General features: G+C 41.3%; 1 protein-coding gene across 4 annotated transcripts in view; it reads right to left on the bottom strand.

Moving 5' to 3' along the window:
• The window catches only part of ano2b (anoctamin 2b), a 90,432-nt gene that overhangs the window by 36,040 nt on the left and 33,432 nt on the right, over nt 1-20,960 (bottom strand). The window contains exons 9-17 of one of the 4 annotated variants that reach the window (XM_065951423.1): nt 19,360-19,415; nt 18,290-18,337; nt 17,405-17,469; nt 16,546-16,680; nt 14,904-15,064; nt 14,510-14,592; nt 13,737-13,826; nt 13,616-13,648; nt 11,123-11,206 (exon numbers count right to left, since the gene is read on the bottom strand). In XM_065951423.1, the coding sequence (XP_065807495.1) occupies nt 11,123-11,206; nt 13,616-13,648; nt 13,737-13,826; nt 14,510-14,592; nt 14,904-15,064; nt 16,546-16,680; nt 17,405-17,469; nt 18,290-18,337; nt 19,360-19,415 (755 nt within the window). The remainder of the gene's footprint in view (nt 1-11,122; nt 11,207-13,615; nt 13,649-13,736; nt 13,827-14,509; nt 14,593-14,903; nt 15,065-16,545; nt 16,681-17,404; nt 17,470-18,289; nt 18,338-19,359; nt 19,416-20,960) is intronic. The other 3 variants (XM_065951424.1, XM_065951425.1, XM_029280902.2) reach the window with 3 other exon arrangements.

Raw genomic sequence — 20,960 nt, 5'->3', positions numbered from 1 at the left:
CATTTTTTTTCCACATGTTTTATAATGGAGAGTAGAGGCAGCAGCAGCATCTGTGTTTCACCGCCTCCACAGGAAGTCTTACTACATCTCATCAGAGAGACATAAAGGAGCACAATAGCCCGTTTTATAGTCTGCATCCTACATTTAGAGACCAGCGTGGAACAAATGTTTTCATTCCATAGACTGTGAGAAAACCGTCACGAGCGCCGGTTTATATCAACACTGTACAGGAGATGGATTTGGCTTCGTACGGCTGCTTTTTTTTTTTTGTGAAAATGAGAGGAGCAATAAATCAAAGCAAGAGAGTGGTTTTCTAATTGTTTGTCTAATTTTGCCGAGTCATGCTGTGACCCTGAGAACTGTGTTTAAAATCTTTGTGCTGCCATGTTTCATTTCTGATCTCCACCTAAAAGAATTGTTTCACATTTTGACAAAAGGCTTGAGTCCTTTTGATACCCAATATATTGTAATATGTTAGATGATGACCATCCAGGAGAAAGACAGCTCTGTTCAGTATTGACTGACGTCTAAAAGGAGGAGGAGACAGACGGCTGAACTCCAGCTAGAAGAAGCTGCTAGAAAAGCAACTTTTGGTTTAGTCTAGCACTTAAATTCATATCAATAAAAAAGTTGGAATTTTCACTCCTCAGATTTTGTATAAAATAATCCAGACAGCTTTACACTATTACTTCAATGTCTTATATTTATTTATTTTATCTCGTTATCTTGTATCTTTATTTTTTTGTGGGCTTTTTATATCTTTATTTGTTTATTTTAGAGATAGGACATGCCTGAAAGAGGCAGAAATCAAGAGACACTAAATGGTAAATGACCTTTAGCTTGTAAAGGGCTTTTCTAGTCTTCTGACTACTCAAAGCACTTTTACACTGCAGGTCACACCTACACATTCACACACTTTGTAGAGGCTGCTGTGTAACCATCATATGTAACAAATCCCAGAGCCACAAGTCAGATTTAAATCCAGACTTTACTGGAGGATTATAGCCTCCACACGCACTAACCACTAGGCTACCGGCGCCCCGGTCCTGGAGTATTGTCGATTAGATTTGTTGAGGATTCAGGCCCCACAAACACGACGGAGGGTGAGCGTGTTTTTTAATGTACTTCCCCTTCCTCTAACGCTTTGTAAACTAAGCTAACCAACTCCTAGCCAAACATACCACAGCCTCTCCGGTGAGCACAGCTGTAGTTGGTCGACTCCTAACTGGAAGGACGGAGGTTCGATCCCCACATGTCCGATGTGTCCTTGGACAAGACACTTAACCCAAAGTTTCTCCCGCTGCTTCGGCGGCTGTGTATCAATGGGATTAGTTACTTCTGATGGTCATTTTACACAGCAGCCTCTACAATCAGTGTGTGAACGTGTAGATGTAAAAGCGCTATACAGTACTGTACTAGTCCATTTACCAGTCTCCTTATTAAACTCCTAAGTAAGCGTATTTTGCTGCATGTCAAACTATTCCTCAAAGGAAAAACACAAAAAGAAATACTCAAATGACTTGTTGCCTGTCTCCTCTAGATGGGAGCAGGAATAAAGATTGTGGTCATTCATACTCATAATACATTATACGATAAAAATACATGTTCAACAGGTGTTGGCAGGGAATATGTCAACCATAAGTCCAATAACGCCATGAACAAGAAAACTAAATATCCACACATCAAACGGTTTTCTGGAAACATAGTTATAAAAGTTATTAATGTTTCGATGATGGAGTAGGGCAAACATTCAGAAAGGATGAAAAACTGACTGACAGACTTCCCTGACGCCTCCTGACCCACTAACATGACCTTCATCACATAACTTTGTCTGTATGGCTTGGTTTCTGAAGTTCCCAGCGGGAGAGCTGACCTACTTGCATCAAAGAGAAAAAGGCACCTCGCTGACCTGTCTCTGTTTAAATATGATCTCTGTGAAAACAAATGTTGCTTCTTCCTCCTGAGATGAGAGACCCCGTTCACTCGTACACACTCATATACATACATGGGCAAGCAGAGGGCAGGCAGGAATCACACACACACACACACACACACACACACACACACACACACACACACACACACACACACACACACACACACACAGTGATGGACAGACATGCTGAACGCGGAACCTCTGGAATCTGATAAGCAAGATTACAGCACCATCTAGTGATTACAAGTCAACATTGCAACCGGTACACACTCGCTTCACACAGAGTTTAATGAACACCAACTTCAACTGAGCCCAATATGTTCACTTCACTTGAATGCAGCTCTCTGAAAGTTGTTAACAGCTTCTTTTTAGAGCCGTGAACACAAATCTACCAGGCGTCTGGTTTCTTCATATAACACAGTCAAACTTATATTTAAGAACGTTTTCTTCTGATCGTTCATACTTTGTGATGGTTTATCACATTTATCTTGAATTACATCAAAGTTAGCATAAATCTGTCTGATGTTTTCTGCCTGCTTTGGGTTTTTTGTGATACTAAGTCACGCCCTGATGGTCAAATAACAAGGTTATAAACACGTTTTGTTGTAGATTTCTGTAGATTTTTGCAAGTTGGTATAAATCATTTTGTTCTACCCTCATGTATAATGGTGTTTAAACTGATTGTCTTTCAAAGATATGCCATCTCTAAAGCAGTGCTTCTCAACTATTGGGTCGGGGCCCAAAAGTGGGTCGTGGAGTTGCTTTCAGTGGGCCGCGAAAATGTGCCTCGGTAAAAAAAAAAAAAAAGCATCAAAATCACGTTTAAAACATGTTTGTTTTGTTTCATCTCTTTGCTCTGTTACATGTTTTGTACCGTCCAAACTGCACAATTTCTTCAAAAAACAATTCTAATTGGTTGAAAAACATGAAACATTTAGGGTTCTGATTTCTTATGAAGGAGTTGGTGGGGGGTCCTGAGGCTAGAGCGGTTGCTCTAAAGCACTTCATGCACATTCTGTGGTCGACTTTTAACAACCAAGCTTCTGCAAACATCATTCAAATCAAAGACAACAACTGGTACTCCTATGTGTGCCTGCTTCCTATACTTCCCCTGACATGCTGTAACTCTTAATGCCACATCTTGCTTTACTTTTTTTCTTTTGAAGATCGCCTCTGGCCTTCGGTTAATTAATACCTGTTACAAAGTGACCGAGAGTGAATGTTCACAACAACAACAAAAACATGTAAATAAAACCTGTGTGTTTGTGATCACTGATTTCAGAGAGAGAATAATGACATCTGTTAGATGATGACCATCCAGGAGAAAGACAGCTCTGTTCAGTATTGACTGACGTCTAAAAGGAGGAGGAGACAGACGGCTGAACTCCAGATAGAAGAAGCTGCTAGAAAAGCAACTTTTGGTTTAGTCTAGCACTTAAATTCATATCAATAAAAAAGTTGGAATTTTCACTCCTCAGATTTTGTATAAAATAATCCAGACAGCTTTACACTATTACTTCAATGTCTTATATTTATTTATTTTATCTCGTTATCTTGTATCTTTATTTTTTTGTGGGCTTTTTATATCTTTATTTGTTTATTTTAGAGATAGGACATGCCTGAAAGAGGCAGAAATCAAGAGACACTAAATGGTAAATGACCTTTAGCTTGTAAAGGGCTTTTCTAGTCTTCTGACTACTCAAAGCACTTTTACACTGCAGGTCACACCTACACATTCACACACTTTGTAGAGGCTGCTGTGTAACCATCATATGTAACAAATCCCAGAGCCACAAGTCAGATTTAAATCCAGACTTTACTGGAGGATTATAGCCTCCACACGCACTAACCACTAGGCTACCGGCGCCCCGGTCCTGGAGTATTGTCGATTAGATTTGTTGAGGATTCAGGCCCCACAAACACGACGGAGGGTGAGCGTGTTTTTTAATGTACTTCCCCTTCCTCTAACGCTTTGTAAACTAAGCTAACCAACTCCTAGCCAAACATACCACAGCCTCTCCGGTGAGCACAGCTGTAGTTGGTCGACTCCTAACTGGAAGGACGGAGGTACACACTCATATACATACATGGGCAAGCAGAGGGCAGGCAGGAATCACACACACACACACACACACACACACACACACACACACACACACACACACACACACACACACAGTGATGGACAGACATGCTGAACGCGGAACCTCTGGAATCTGATAAGCAAGATTACAGCACCATCTAGTGATTACAAGTCAACATTGCAACCGGTACACACTCGCTTCACACAGAGTTTAATGAACACCAACTTCAACTGAGCCCAATATGTTCACTTCACTTGAATGCAGCTCTCTGAAAGTTGTTAACAGCTTCTTTTTAGAGCCGTGAACACAAATCTACCAGGCGTCTGGTTTCTTCATATAACACAGTCAAACTTATATTTAAGAACGTTTTCTTCTGATCGTTCATACTTTGTGATGGTTTATCACATTTATCTTGAATTACATCAAAGTTAGCATAAATCTGTCTGATGTTTTCTGCCTGCTTTGGGTTTTTTGTGATACTAAGTCACGCCCTGATGGTCAAATAACAAGGTTATAAACACGTTTTGTTGTAGATTTCTGTAGATTTTTGCAAGTTGGTATAAATCATTTTGTTCTACCCTCATGTATAATGGTGTTTAAACTGATTGTCTTTCAAAGATATGCCATCTCTAAAGCAGTGCTTCTCAACTATTGGGTCGGGGCCCAAAAGTGGGTCGTGGAGTTGCTTTCAGTGGGCCGCGAAAATGTGCCTCGGTAAAAAAAAAAAAAAAGCATCAAAATCACGTTTAAAACATGTTTGTTTTGTTTCATCTCTTTGCTCTGTTACATGTTTTGTACCGTCCAAACTGCACAATTTCTTCAAAAAACAATTCTAATTGGTTGAAAAACATGAAACATTTAGGGTTCTGATTTCTTATGAAGGAGTTGGTGGGGGGTCCTGAGGCTAGAGCGGTTGCTCTAAAGCACTTCATGCACATTCTGTGGTCGACTTTTAACAACCAAGCTTCTGCAAACATCATTCAAATCAAAGACAACAACTGGTACTCCTATGTGTGCCTGCTTCCTATACTTCCCCTGACATGCTGTAACTCTTGATGCCACATCTTGCTTTACTTTTTTTCTTTTGAAGATCGCCTCTGGCCTTCGGTTAATTAATACCTGTTACAAAGTGACCGAGAGTGAATGTTCACAACAACAACAAAAACATGTAAATAAAACCTGTGTGTTTGTGATCACTGATTTCAGAGAGAGAATAATGACATCACTTTTACGCTCTAGGTATTTAGAGACCTTACAAAGTTTCAGTAACTCAATGAAAGCTTGAGAAGATCTCACTTTGACCACATGTAATGTTGCATGTGAGACTCAATTTCTCTCTCCCAGTAGAAATCAATTAATCGTTTAGAAAGATAATGAGCTTCTTGATTAGAATGCAAACACCTCACATTTCACCACATGCTTTTAAGGAAGAATGTGCGACTTCTTGATCCTGTAGATGGTCGCCCTTGAGCACCAGAACAAACTGCTGTTTGGAGACACCTCTGCTCTCCTCCAGCTCTGTTATCGTGCCAGAGTTTGGGTAACAGCTGATCTCACGCAAGCCTCGTCAGCTGATTTGCTTCAAAGCATCCTATTGGCCAGTACATATATGCCACCTTATTTAAACTGCTCTAACCTGCCTACTCTTTGCTGCTCCCTCCAGCCCAGCTCCTCCTTTTATGCTGCTCAATGTCGTGCCCGCTCTGTTTGGGTTTGCTGCTTCCCTGAGGTCCCAGAACAGAACCATACTGTCAAATATAAATAATTGCAATAAAGTATTTTTTTCTTGACAAAGACGTCCTGGCTGAACTGCTGTTTGGCGACACCTCTGCCAAACTGAAGCCTCTCCTCCAGCGACACACGTCCAACCACCCTCTACTCACGTTGGCTCAAAGGAGTTCTCAAATGGAAAGCATCATACTTAAGCACCAATAAGCCCAAGCGGCAGACAAAAAATCATCCTTTGCTCGAGCTGCAGTTGCCTGTGGCCTGTGTTGTTGTGTTAGCAGGCTAATGTTAGCGCACTGTAGTTAGCATGTAGCTTCATATTGCATGTAAGCTGACACGGTTTAATCGTGATCTAAAAACATGAACATGACTGACAACAACACAGCCAACGAGACTCGAGCTTCTCCCTCATTGTAGACAGTCATGACTCAGAGAGACATTTACACAGGATAAACTTGATTTCTGCTGTATTAATGTGTCACATGTTGCACATTCCTCCTTTAAAATCAGTGAGAAATGTGAAGTAAAAGTGACAGTCTATGTTCACTCCTGCAGCTATCTTCTTTTTTTTATTACAAAAAAGGGATTCTCTTTTAGTTGTCTCATACATTATAGAGGCAGACAGGTGAACATTATGTAGGATATTTGACAGACTATAAGGCTCTCTTATACTCCAGCTCCTTCTTTGTCTTATGAGACCATGAAGTCAGTAAGTCCAGTTTATTTATTCAGCATCTTTCAAGAGCGGACGTCACTAAGTGCTTCACAATAAAGAGTATTAGGAAAAGACAACAGATGGCAGCAGGCCCTCATTATTACATTTTTCTACTTAACCTTTATTTAACCAGGTTGGTCCCATTGAGGTTGAGAAACTCTTTTCCAAGGCGAGACCAGGCCAAGACAGTCAGCGGCACACCCCGGAAAATTACAGAGACACAAAGAGAGACAAAGTCCAAAAAAACAAACAAATTTGCATTATAGAGAGAACCATCTATGAGTCAAATTTGGAGTCAAAAGTTCATGCTAAAAGCATCGTCATGCTACAGAATCTGCTTCTAAGTCTTTCATTTTAGATTTTAAAATGTTTGAAGAAACCAGCTCTTTGAGTTTCAAGTCACTCTGCAACACATTCTGAGTGTGTGCGAAATACCAAAAAGCCCTTTTCCCTGTTTCTGTCCGACCTCAGAGTCCTGCTGGTGTTCTACTGCTTTAAAAGTCCTTCTATATAAGCAGGTGCTTGCATGTGTGCCTTCAGGAACTACTTTTTGGGCCAAAGCCTTCATTTTCAGCAAGGTACCACAGAGCCTTTTATTCAGGCTTTTATTCTATCAGGTTGATGAACCCGAGGGATTGACTTATTGAAGGACAAAAAGACCTTCAGAGTCGAGGTGTGTGTGTGTGTGTGTGTGTGTGTGTGTGTGTGTGTGTGTGTGTGTGTGTGTGTGTGTGTGTGTGTGTGTGTGTGTGTGTGTGTGTGTGTGTGTGTGTGTGTGTGTGTGTGTGTGTGGTTGGTGGGGATAGCCATCAGAGGAAAAGGTAGTAGTAAATGGGTCAGGTGTTATATTTGGCGTGTTACCTCCATTGAGAGAAGCCCAACAAAGGTAACAGAGGCTGACACACAATTTGAAATTTCTCCATTTTACTCGCTCCCTCGGTTGATCGTATTCTCTCACTCACTCACTCTCTCTCTCTTTCTGTCCGTTTCTTCACATTTATTGTCCTCTAGTAAACCAAAACTTTCTGCATTATAATTCTCTGATCAAATGAGCTATAGGAAACAACATGAAAAATATTCAACAAAACAACCAACCACAACATTTATCCACACACACACACACACACACACACACACACACACACACACACACAGATGGCATCATCCATCCATCATGGACTGAACTTTCTCTTCTGCTCTTCTGGATATTCAGCATATTTTCTTTGCTTAGTTATGACATCGGTATAAAGACCATTTCTCTCTCAGCACTTCCAACTCTGACTGACTGACTCCGGCATCCCCGCTCTGTCAGAAGATTAAAGAGCACGTCTCTCACTATTAACACTGACGGCTCCTGATGAAGACACAATTTAAAGAGTCTTGACAAAGAATATTTGTCTGCACTGACAAGACAGGGCCCTTTCCCCTCCGTCAATAACAGCTTCTTGAAGTCGGCTCGGCTGCAGCTAAAAATGTGAAAATGGAATTCTGCAGCATCCCTGTGTTTCTGGAAGTAGCTGAATTAAGTGCTTTTCTAAGATGGAACATATTTGTTTTAGCAGATGAAACTCACAGTTATTTTCTAAAAGTGTGAAGGTGTTTTTTGAAAATGCTTCATAACACTTAACTGTACTACTCAGGATCTTCATGTTTGTCTTTATTCTTTGCTAACATCCTTATTCTGTATACTGACTGATTCTTTTCTCTTGTCCCCTAGCCAAGCTCTTCATGGACGAAGGATCTTATATTCTGGAAATATTGCTGTCAAATATCCGCATTGGACTGTTTTTTCAAATATGTAACCCCTGTCTTTCTGTCAATCATGTATCCTGTCTTATTAATAAAGTTATAAATAAATAATTTTTAAAAACTGGGCCAGACAGAGAACCATGACATCACTGATTGTTGGTTAATAAACTAAAAAGTGACAATAAAGGTCTATATACCTGTCGTATCGTGTTTTGGCACCTTCAGAGTGTAACATAATGCCATTATGTTAATGGTTCATGGTTTGTACACTGTGTACATATTAAATATAAAGACTATGTGATCACTGCACATCAGCAGTTTTATTGGAATTTGTTGATAATTCATCAGGGATTTTTTGTACCTGTTGTAACAATAGAGAAATAACCACTTCAAGTGTTTACATTTGACCCTTTAGCACATATCACTGTGTGTGTGTGTGTGTGTGTGTGTGTGTGTGTGTGTGTGTGTGTGTGTGTGACAGATAGAGAGAAACAGATAGAGTGAGAGAGAGAGAGAGAGAGAGAGAGAGAGAGAGAGTTCTCTGTCACCATAGCGACATTCACTAATCTTACCCCTGGCTTCCTGCCCAGCTTGCCTGACTCCCACTCAGCCTCCCTCCCTCTGTTTCTCTCCTTCCCTCCTCTCCTCCTCCGAGTCTCCCTCTGTTTATTTCTCGGCCTCTCATTGTTGTTGTTTTTTCTCTTCGTTTCCTCTGAAGACTTTGTCTTTTTTAATTAGCCCCACAGATCTTGAAGTTATCATCTTGCTGAGCAGCAGGTGCAGAAACAGAGCCTCGACCATTCAAACTCATTTTCATGGCAGACATATTGACCTGTCTTTGCAGAAAAGGAACAGGTGTGAAGAATCACTTTATGAAATGACGGCGGCTCAGTTCCATTTAGATGCTGCAGACGAGCATATCAGCCAGTAAGCCATCACAAAAAGATGTTATTAAAGTTTTTCACTACACCTGTGAATGTTCTTAATGGTAATAGACAAACTATAACATTGGATTAAAAGGATTTTAGTTAAGTTATATTTCATTAAGATTTATGAAATCGAGTCAGAGCATTGTCAGTAGAAAACTGTCACAGATGGAGGTTGAAGTCAGATGTACGTGCATTCCAGTTTTCTCTCACACATACACTCAGCATCACCAACAAACCCAAGCTTACTAGCGGCTCAATTCAACAATTCACTTAGCAGACGCTTTTATCCAAAGCAACGTACATCAGAGAGTAAGAACAACACAAGCAAAGATCTAAAAAAATAGGAAACAACGTCAAAATGTAAAAACAAACAGCTTTGAGTCCGATTGTACTCAGATGCTGACAGTCAGTGCACAGAGGCAAAGCACAACATTGACAGCTGTTCTTAAAAGAATCAGCATCGAATCCATCCTAAATAGCGTCATCATCTAAATCATCATAATATAATTTAGTGAGTAGATTAGAGTTGAGTGCTGGGTCTTTAGTTTTTTCTTAAAGGGGCAAAGGAACTTGTGGATCAAATGGAGTTTGGAAGCATGTTCTACCACCAGGGGGCGACAGAGGAGAAGAGTCTAGTCAGCATCTTAGGACCCTGTTGTGAAGGTTGGACCTGACACCTTTCATTGGCAGAGCGTAGTGGGCGGGAGGGAGTGTAGAGCTGGATGAGAGAGCTTAGATAAGGAGGAGGAGTCGTTTTTGTAAGTGCAGCAGAACCAGTGGAGCGATATGAACAGTGGAGTGACATGTGCTTGAAGGTTGAAGACCAGTCATACTGCTGGGTTTTGGGTCATCTGCAGGGGTTTGACAGAGCATGTAGTAGTGCATTTCTTCCTCTGTTTTTTTGTCATTCCTTCACCAACTGGTTTAAAGAGTTTGTGTAATGTAGAATTTGTTTTTTGTATATGTATGTCTAATATATCCTCACACACTTCAGTTGTCTGTCTAATGATACTAACTTGACCCAGCTCATAGATTGTGATGGAGGTCGAAAGCAGCAAGCCAAAGACTCCCAGTGCCTAGTGGCAGGGTGGTCACATACTTACAAGAAAACACTTAATGGTTCCATTTCCTCACTCTGCTTACTGAAGGTCTGGCTTTGTGGACTCAGTTTTTAACTCTGTTTTGGAACAAAAACACTCCACCTGCTGGGGTTTGCAGAAACACTGCCTCTGTTTTTGTTCACGCTGGCGGTATTTGTCTAAAAAACAGGTTTGTCTCCAGTTCTGCTGAAGGTAGAAACATTCTGTTCCCTCAATGCTGGCAACGATTGTTTCAGCTCAGATTAAACGTCTCCAAACAGCTTCCGATGGCCAACTTTAATTTGAGAACAACCGAGAAGATTATTTCCAAAACTGAGATGTCCATCACTGAAAAAAAAGTGGCACTTGTTCCAACATTGGCTGGTGTTGTTTATTGTTACATAATTGTCAAAGAACTTCTTAGAAAATAGTCGCTGAAAATATTTCATTTAGAAAGCAAATCCTTCCTCAGACAAGTGCCCACAGGACAATAAATGTGGGTACTGATATGAAAGGTAATTTAGGGTCAACTTCCTGTTGGCAACAGACTCTAAAAAGTTTGGTTTTAGTTTCACAGAGAGATTCAAAAGATTATTCAAAGATAATTTTTTCGCCATGAGCATCAGACATCTTGTTTAAAATTTGAAAAAAGAAGCCAAAAAAAGTTGCACAGACAAATACCTGAGGAGTTGAGACTGTAGGAGCCAGAGGATGAGACAGGAAGAGAAGAACAGATAGACTGTAGCCTGCAGGAGGGAAAAAGAGGCAGGAAAGGGAACCTGAGACAGAGGAGAAAGTAAAGGAAGTGTAGAGGGAAAAGGAAGAAGAGAGGAGGAAGTGGAGGTGAAAGAGGAAAAAGAAGGGGAGAAGAAGAGGAAGGGGAGGAGGGGAGGAGGGGTTACCGGTATTGCTGCAGCCATAGTAGACAGCAGTTTCTGTCTCCATCTGTCCTTCCCTGTCACTGTCCCGTCCTCCGGCTTCTCTGGCTACAAAACAGAGGGACAGAAAAAACACACACACAATCACACAAATAAAGACAGAAACCACATTCATGCATAAAAGTGTAAAAAAAAAAAAACATATTCACAATTAGACTAGTACAGACTAAGGTTGTCAAAACTTAAGATTATTTGGTATTGTGACTCCAAGTGTTTTAAATACTACTATTAATCATGAGATAGATGTTTTTTGCTGATCCTGTATTTGATCATGCCTATAAACCCCTCTATTTCAACCCTGTTCAGAACAGGCTGTTTCTGTGTCTGTACCTTTAAATATGTAAATGAGCTGTGTCTGACCACGCCCCTCTCTGGTAGGGATTGGTGTCTCGGGCTTTCTCACTCCATGTCCTATTGTTTACAGTGAGAAGGCAGACTCAGAGGGCAGAACAAACACCTAGCTGTGGGAGTGTCACCCACCTGGGGGAGGGGTTACTGCCCTTTGTGATGTCATGAAGGGAAAATCTCCAAACGGCCTGTTTGAGCACACATTTTCTGAAAAATGGAGCAGGCAGAAGACGGAGAGGAGAGGACAGATCTCCAGTCACGATTTTTTCACGTAAAGCTGCCATCATCAAAACAGAGAGTACTGATGGTCCATTTAAATGTACAGGTCGAGTCGACTGAATTATGATTGGTATTTGAGATGAAATACTTTAAAAAGGGTCTATAACTTGGGGTCAACTGAAGATACTGTCTACATTGCAGAAATACATTTTCTACATTTCAGTCAATGTATTCACGCTTTAAGACGTGCTCAGAATTTTCTGACAAACTTAGAGAATCAATACAGCCGCAAAGCTGTGACGGCAGTTTTGAAAGAAACATTACCTATGGTGCAGTTTCATAATTTACCCAACAGGCGGCAAAAGAAGCAAAACTACATGATGCAAGGCACAAAACAAATCAAAACAAACAAGCATGCATTAGAAACTCTGCACCGCCAGCAGAACTCAAAGCAAATATTCAGGAGGATTTTGGATTTTTGTAAACCCCATGGTGTTGGGAGGTGTACATGAGTCCTGCAATATGCACAACCAACCTCTGCCTACAAGGGACGGGAATAGAGAACGGAGCCTCTGAATCATGATTAAATCGTATCGTGAGGTTGTGGGAAATACCCAGGCCTAACCCTCTAGCCTGTAGCTAGCTTAAACACAACACATTAGCATGTGAGAGGAGAATTGTTGCATCCCATGGTCCACCCATGAGGACAAGATAAACTGACATTTTTTGTACTAATTCTGTCAGTCTTTCTTAGTGTCCAACCAAAGGCTAAGAAGTGCCATATTTTAATTTGAATTAACCTAGAGGTAACATCACCATTTATTTAACTTATCAAAGCTAAATGCAGTCATTGCATAGCTTAGCTTAGCTTAGCTTCAATCAATCAATCTTTATGTGCACAGTGCTACTTCATAACAAATGTTATCTCAAGACACTTTACAAAAAGAGCAGGTCTAGACCTTTACTCTTTGTTAAATCATTTATAAAGACCCTACATTAATCCATCATGAGCACCATAAGCAACATTAAGCAAAGTTACAGTGGCAAGAAAAAACTTCCTTTAAGAGGCAGAACCCTGGAACAGAACCAGACTCATGATGAACAGCCAACCACTGAAACTGTGTTGGGCTTTGAAAGATGGAGGGAGATGCAGGAAGAAAGAGGCTCTACAGTTTTTCTGGCCCAATTACGGATAGTCAAGATTAAAGTTTTCCTATTTTTCTCCCATTCTTACAGACAATACCTCACACCTTATCGCTCTGTTTTTTTGTTTTTTTTAAAAGGTTCAGTTTTTCTGTTTGGATGACTTTTATAAAAAACACATTTTTGGGTCTTTTACCTGTCGTTGGCTCACAGACGATGCACATACTTTGACAGTTTTAGGTTGCCTTCTCATCTTGAAACACAGCCAGCAGATGGCGTATGTTGACACTTTCCCTCTACTTAAAAGAAACACCAGTTGGATCTTTCAACTTTCCTAAATTTATCCCCAGGTCAGATATCGGGTGATCCTGTGTTGTGTGATTCAGTCCCTACTTCTCCTGGGCCGAGGCAGAGAGCCATCTGTCGCTGCAGAAAAACGTGTATTTGGGCCAACAGGACTCGATGTGGTTGACCCAATTTACAAAAAGAATCTAGATCATTCTCAATCATTACATTTTCAGACTACAATATCTGCTGCACGCTTCAGAAACTAAACTATCAGGAACCATCATAAGAGCCGCTTGAATCCAAATTTGATGACGTAGACAAGTGGAGGAGTTTCCCCATCCCACTAATCCTCAGAGTGCATGATGGGAACATACTGTTTAGAGTGTATTGAAAAGCTGATCACTGTCCTTTTGGCTGAGCGTGTTATTTAATAAATGAATAACTTTCACTGTTAAATACCTTCCCGTTAGTGTTGTTGACGGTGAGGTCCAGCTAAGAGAATGGAAGTTCATATCTGATTACACGTATGAGTTGGCAGGCTGTATGCACATAAACAACAGAGGTGTGTCATCTTCCCTACCTCATTCTTCTTCTTCTTCTTTTTCTTATGTTTCTGTTTCCTCTGCCTCTTCTGCAGCAGGATGGTCTCGTATCTCGGCCTGGGATGTTCCTGCAGAGAAATGGGAATATGGTACATTTCTGTCTGTCTTGAAATAACACTTTAATTGTACAATTGTGAAGAAAGTAATTTGCCTTATGCCAATCTCTGGTTCAGCCAGACAACACGGGTTCATAACGGTTTAAAATATTTATTGCAGCAGCAGAAAGTTTGTGTTTTTGGTTTAGACTCTGACCTAATCCCTCCTCTCATCGATTTATTTGACATTTGAAATAAGTTGTCCTACAGGTGGATGCTGGGGTGGTGTTGGGACTGAAAGTACAGTAAGAGCTCAGTACTGGAGCTGGCAATGACAGAGCAGAGGAGGGAGACCGGGAGTCTTGGAGCTTAAATAGAGTGGCAAAGTGGGAGGATGTGTTTATCAGGTAATTGTGGATAATGACGCATGTCAGTGAAATCAGTGCCGCTCGAGTTGTCAGCCCGAAGTAGCTCGCAAAGCGTCCCTCCATTTGATCTGCCGGGTGTGTCCTGTGTGTATATTTCTGAAACATGGACATAGACACACAGGCATTAGAGCAGACGCAACCTTAAACACACACAGATACCTGCTGCAGTTGGCTTCAGTCAGGGGTGTGTGGGAAGAACACAGCAGGTTCGGTGTGTGTGTGTGTGTGTGTGTGTGTGTGTGTGTGTGTGTCTGTGTGTGTGTGTGCAGATGTAAACAGTGAATATACCTCATCGTCCTCGATGCCTGTAAGATCCCAACTGAAGCTCAAACTGATCTGACGCCGCTTCCAGTGCTCGAGGAAGAGCACCGCTGCAAAAAGAAAAACACAGGAAGTTGAAGGAAGTCGTAATAATCTGCATCATCTCCTGATCCACTGACAGCTAGATGACTTTTCAAGTCTTACTGTAACACACAAAGCATCTTGACATGAGGGTCACATGAGTAGCTTCATCTGTGGCTGTATTTTCTGCTTTTTTTTAACCATACACACTTGACCGTTTTGTCCGTTGGCACACGAGGTGAAGAAGGCAAAAAGGTATTAGTTAGCAAATTAGCTTTCCAGCCATCTCGGTTCACACACTCGCACACGCATATGCACTCGCGAGCGCTTGTAAACTCACCCCACAGAGACATGAAGATGGCGAAGAAGACGGTGGCGGGGTTGTCGAAGAGGTGTGAGGCTCGGGCGGTTCCACAGGCGGTGCTGAGGTGCCAGAAGTCGCAGGCTCCGTCACACAGAGGACACATGGTGAAGTTGAGACTCTCGTCACACATCTCCTGACTGAGAGGGGAGGAAACCAGGACTTAAGTCGCAGAGTGTGACCGACTAACACAGTGGCACCTTTGGAAGAAGCTTTGAAATTCAGGCCGCAAATTCATGATCCAGACAAACGTTTCACTATTACAAATGAATGGAACACAAACCCACACTACAAACTACTCTTCTCTGACGTTTCATAGTCAGTGTAGGCTGAATTATCAACTATTTGCCTCGTGACACACGCACGCACGCACGCACACACACACACACGCACACACACACACACACACACACACGCACACACACCGAACCTTCTGTGTTCTTCCCACACACCCCTGACTGAAGCCAGCTGCAGCAGGTATCTGGGTGATCCCCGTCTACTCTGTGTGTGTTTAAGCGTGCGTCTGCATACGTTTAAATTGTTGTAGGAGGAAAAAGCTAATGTTGGTATTTTGATACACTACGGTGTATTGGTCGCTTAGCAACTTCAAAAGTACAAATCAGGGCACATTTCAGATCTGAGGGAGTCTTTCCACCATCTTAAGTTCTGTCAGCAAATACTTTCACTCTTCTCTTATTGATCTCAGGAGCAAAGTATCTCAGATCTCGTGTAAATAACTATTTATTTCAAAATGTTTTTGAATTGCTCAAGTACACATCTGAAGCCAGTAGCTGCTCAGACAGGCTGTGGTGGCTTCAAGTTATCTTTCAGGGCGAATGGCTGGGCAGAAGCACATCCACTAATCTCTGCTAGTTTTGCCATGGAAAGCACAAGATTCTTTTAAAGACTGTTTAAAGACAAATGTCAAATCTATTTCTTTGGAATAGTTTAAATTGTATTCATTTTGTCGCTCTTTGAACAAGAAATGTTTACTACAGTTTTGTGTGACCTTTCACATAAAACCAACAACAACAAGATGAGTTGTGGTTAAACATTATTGGAATCAGTATCGGTACATATGTATCAGAATATGAGAAGCGCATCGATGCATACTGTGAGTTGCTGTTTTACCTCTGCAACAAGTGTTTCTTTGTGTTTGTGTTATTCCTTTGTATAGATTCCAGACCGACCCTTTAAACAACAAATATACAACAATACAAACGGCCGGGTCAAGGCTAGCAGTGGGCCAACATGTCCAATGTTCTGCCACTTAACTAACTTTGTCAACAAAATTTGGTCGTTATAAGGGAGCCATTCCATGACTGTGACGGTAAATACAAGAGTAATTACCTTCATACAAAGGTTTATTTCTATAGCAATCATTGTGTAAATATTGTCAACAACAACATGAACGTCTCAGAGACAAAAACAAGACTTTGATCAGTTGGTTGCCCAGGAACTATATTGCAGCCTTTAAGGTTATTTTTTTTAAGTATCAACTTCCAAAACTTACACCAAAATGTGAACACAGAATAGACCCAGGCTGAAACAAACAAATTCACTTCAACATTAAGGCAGGATTTGACAGAAATGAGTGAAGCAGCGCTGCACTTTGTCGTACCTGGGTATGTTGGTATCCACTGTCGCCACGCCGTAGCCGAACACAATGATTCCCACGATGGAGGCGGGTATCAGCAGCTGTGTGTAAACACCGAGCCACGCAAAGTACAGGCCGATCTTCTCCCCAAAGTACTTCCTGTGGGGTCAGAGGTCAGGGATTAGTCAGTGAAAGTGACGGAGAAGTTCATGGTCCTGGCAGAGGCAGAGTGTTGAGAATTAAAGAGCATGTAACACAGGTGTGAGGATCCTAATGCTGGGGTCAAATGAAAGCCTTAAATAGAAGAGGAGGAGTTGAGAGTTGTATTGAGGTTTTCATTCCTCAGGCTGAGCTTCCTAATGGAGTGTTTGAACAGACTAACAGCTTAAAACCACTTCCATTTACGGCCGTTAATCGACAAAAAGCGTCAAAAATGTTTGTAAAAAAGGATTATGATAAGGTGATAAATCCTACACCCTTAAAGGTATAGTATTTATAATTTTATGACAACTTTTACATTCAAATATCTAAATTAATTACAAATTTACGAAGCCCATGTTATATATAATTTTACAACTATTTAACTGAAAGAGCCAGGGTCTAAATTTAGGTCTTGGGTAAATAATCTACCCTGAAAAAAAATGCATGGTCCCTTTACAAATAAAATAAATCAGAGGTGGTCTGTGCTGCACATGGCGACACTCTCCCTCTGTTGTCCTCCAAGCTATTTGAGTTTAGAGAGGTTTTATCAGATCACTAGTGACCACTGCCGAGACGCCTGGACATTTGTTCCAACGCAAGGTGTAAGTGACCGTACTTGGATTACTCAGGACAAATGTTTATACAAGGTGTAAGCAGGCCAAAGTTAGTGAAGTTACGTTACCTGACGAGATCGATGGGCTGGTACTTGTAAAAGGCTGAGTATCTGGCCCACTCTTCATGCAGGACCTGAAAACAAACAGGGAAAGACGCACTGAGAGTCACTGTGGGTGTTTGTTGTTGTGCTGTGTGTTTACCAGTCGTTGCAAACAACAACAATCCTAAGAGCCGATCTGGAGGCAGAAATAATCTGATTGGTCGAGGTAAACCTCGGCGGACAAAGCCAAACAACTGCAGTTTGAGTTTTATTCTGAAGCCAAGAGAAAAAGGATGAAAAGGGTTTTATGAAACCTTGTGCTCTTGATTCTCCCCACAGAACATCTTCTGGATTAATAAAATATCACGTCAATATCGAGAGCATTTCTGGTCTATTTAAAACGCAGTTCTTTGTTTGCAGATTTTGTTTTGCTTCGTTCTTTGAAATTCAAGTCAGGCAAAGATTTTCTGTGCAGCTCGGAGAAATATTTGTTTAACTTAAACTCCAATCTGTGATGGTGTTAGACAGACGGGAAGAGGGAACAATCTCAGAAAGACAAACAGATGAATCCATTGTTTAAAAATGGGAAGGTTTCTTTGCTTTTCAGCTGCTGGAAGTTTAAGAGCTAGACTTCAAAAAACAGAGGTTGTTCAAATATAGAACACTTTATTGAATGAGAGCGTGGTCACTTTCATATTATGGAGCAGGGACTGGTATCATGTCATTTCGCATCGCGTCCCATCACATTATATGGCCTTGTATCATATTGTATCCAATTCTGTCGTATCGCATTGCAACATATGGTATCATGTTGTAAAGTATCGTATTGTATTTTAATATTATCAGAAAGCTGCTCCCCTTTATGTAGAAGACGAGCAAGAGGAGCAGGAGAGATTAAGGTAAGACACCTACCTGTCTGTCAGTCTTCTCCTCAACGTGTCCGATCACCTTGTAGTCACCCTGAGGAGCAAGAAGAGAGGAAGAAAAGGAAGAATAAAGGCATAAAGACTGAAATCTTTAAAGAACCAGACTTAACTCATTCACACATTCAGAAATACACTGAATGCCTGTGTCCACAGATGGCTCTTCTTGCGCTGGCAGCGTCCACAACCTCAGCTTCAGAGTGCTCCTCATTGTTTTTATTTTACGTAATCTAACTTCTGCTAACTTCATCTATTTGGTTTTCCCTCCTTTTTGCTGTAGGTTACGCAATAGGTGAAGTAGCCTCAATGAATGCACCTGATTGGATGAATACAGGGCTGGTCCAGGCAGTTGCAGGACTCATTTGCATAGAATAGAGCTCTAGCCTATTCTTGTCCAGCGAGCGCCCCGGAGCCCCTCTCAGAACTCGGCGAGACCCTATCCCATAATGCATTGCGCGACTGCCTATCCGGATCTCCATAGGAAATGAAAAGAAAGCATCAAGATGCTACCCGTCGTCTGAACTAGTGGAGCCGTATTGTAAGGGTGTTTTTCCGATCTGGGCGCTGAATGCTGAAAACGCTGAACTGGTTATGTATTGAAAATAAGCTTCATCTGTGGACACAGACCCAAACCCAGACTGTAAAATAAACTGAATATATTCTGACACAAACAATCGTTCTAAAATCCCTGCAGAGACAAAAAAAACTTGATTGATACAGAAAATGGATTGATGTGCTGTAGCTCCCTTTACTTGTATTTTTTTAAGGTATCTTGTGAACATGCATACACAGTTTATTAGAGCACTGACAGTTCTGAGAGCTTTGTTCCAATGTGCTTTTACTTTGATACATAATTAGAGAATATCATGGGTCAGCTGCAGAAAACAAAGATTTTTCCTCCTGTCATTATTTTGGCAACCAGCTACAAGAAAACAATTCCAAGGTATCAGCCCACCCCTGTTACAGAAATCAAAAAATGACATTGAGAAATAACAACATGCAGCACTGAGTGTCACTTGCCATAAAAGAAGTCAAACCAATAGGAGCTCTTAAACTTACATCATGAAGAGGGAAGGCAGCATCGTAAACACCTTTAGCTATTAATGTGCTGATGCCTGAAACGAGAATAGAGAGAGAGCAGAGTCATAAGACAAACTCTATTTGAGCATTTTTTTAAGTTGTTCAGAAGCGTTTCTCTTCCTGCCTTGTCATTCAAAATCTTCCCTTAAAGCCAATTATGAAAATCATTCATCAGTTTCCACCGGGGCAAAGTCATCGTGTGTTGACTTTATTTGTTACTTTTTAAACAGTAATCGAAGCAGCAAGAATCAAGACGCTGGAATTTAGGGGAGAGCTTATACCCAATGGTTTGAAGAGGTGTGATATAAGTGAAAGGCTCTGTAAAAGACCAGCCTCTGTAATTTATCCAGCTTCTGTTTCATCACACTAAGAAAGCCATTAGTGAGGTAAGTGAGGGAAAAAAGGTATGTAGATCAATTTTCTCAATTAATTCCCTCAGATAGAAATTGTTTCCTTCACTGTGCTTGTGACCAAACAACCTCTCTCAGGGCTCCTGTAGTGAACCCCTCTGTCCTTTGTGAAGTTATTGAGTTATTTGAATTTCAGATTCATTTCGGATTCAGTGCTTTGTTCAAGGACACTTTGGCACTGTTGTTTTGAACCGCACCATTTGAAATCTGCATTTCGTTTTAAGGCAAGAAAAGGCAATTGTATTTATACAGCACATTTCAGAAACAAGGCGATTCAAAGTGCTTCACGAAAGCATCAGTACAAAAGGAAACAGAAAGATAAGAGCAGCTTTAAGGCATACCTGGGTTGGGTTAAGTGTGCACCCCCTTTCAGTCTTTAAATAAATTGAATGTGGAAAGTGATGGCCTGAACTGTGAATGTCAGAAAACATCAGCACACAGCTCGCCCACTTTTCATCCAAGTGATCAATCAATCTATGATTAGGGCCTCAAAGGGGGGACTGGGGGGACCATGCAATGATGAGCTGTGCTATTACTGAAACTCACCACCAAGCTCACATATCATTCAAACGCATGAATGCTCTCTCGACCAGCTAGAAACAACCTCAACTCCCAGAGGCCCCTGCTTCAATCTCGGCCTGACCCAGGAAATATGACCCACTTGTAGAGGAGATGGAGGAGGGCAGCGGAGTGTGGGTTGTGTGATTGTGTCTGTGTGTGTATGTGTGTGTGTGTGACCAAATTTGAACACCAAACATGAAGAGGAAATAGAGGTTAAATAGATGCATGTCTATTTTTTCTCCCCTTCCCTCCCTGCAGCTCCATCACTACCCGCTGGCTGAGACCTTCTGCTATGATGGGGACGCCAAAGAGACATATGGAGGACACTGAGAATAAAATGGGTGTCGCTGTTATTTGCATGTCATTAAAATCTACCGATGTACTATAACCACTGAGGTGCGATCCAATAAGCTAAATGTAGAATGTGCTGGAAGTCTTGGAATCCCAGTGACTGGCAGACGTCATTGGAGTTATTCTTCAAGTCCTCTTTACACAATTATTTTTTAGGTTTCATGTATATACAGAGTCTTACAAGTCGCTTTTGCTATCTCAATAGAGTCCTGTTTAAAAAAGTCACAAACCAATGACACGGCTGCTGCAGTAAGCTAA

The sequence above is a fragment of the Labrus bergylta genome, chromosome 23 (assembly GCF_963930695.1).
Source record: "Labrus bergylta chromosome 23, fLabBer1.1, whole genome shotgun sequence".
NCBI lineage: Eukaryota > Metazoa > Chordata > Actinopteri > Labriformes > Labridae > Labrus > Labrus bergylta.
This window is presented reverse-complemented; position numbering and strand designations above follow the sequence as displayed.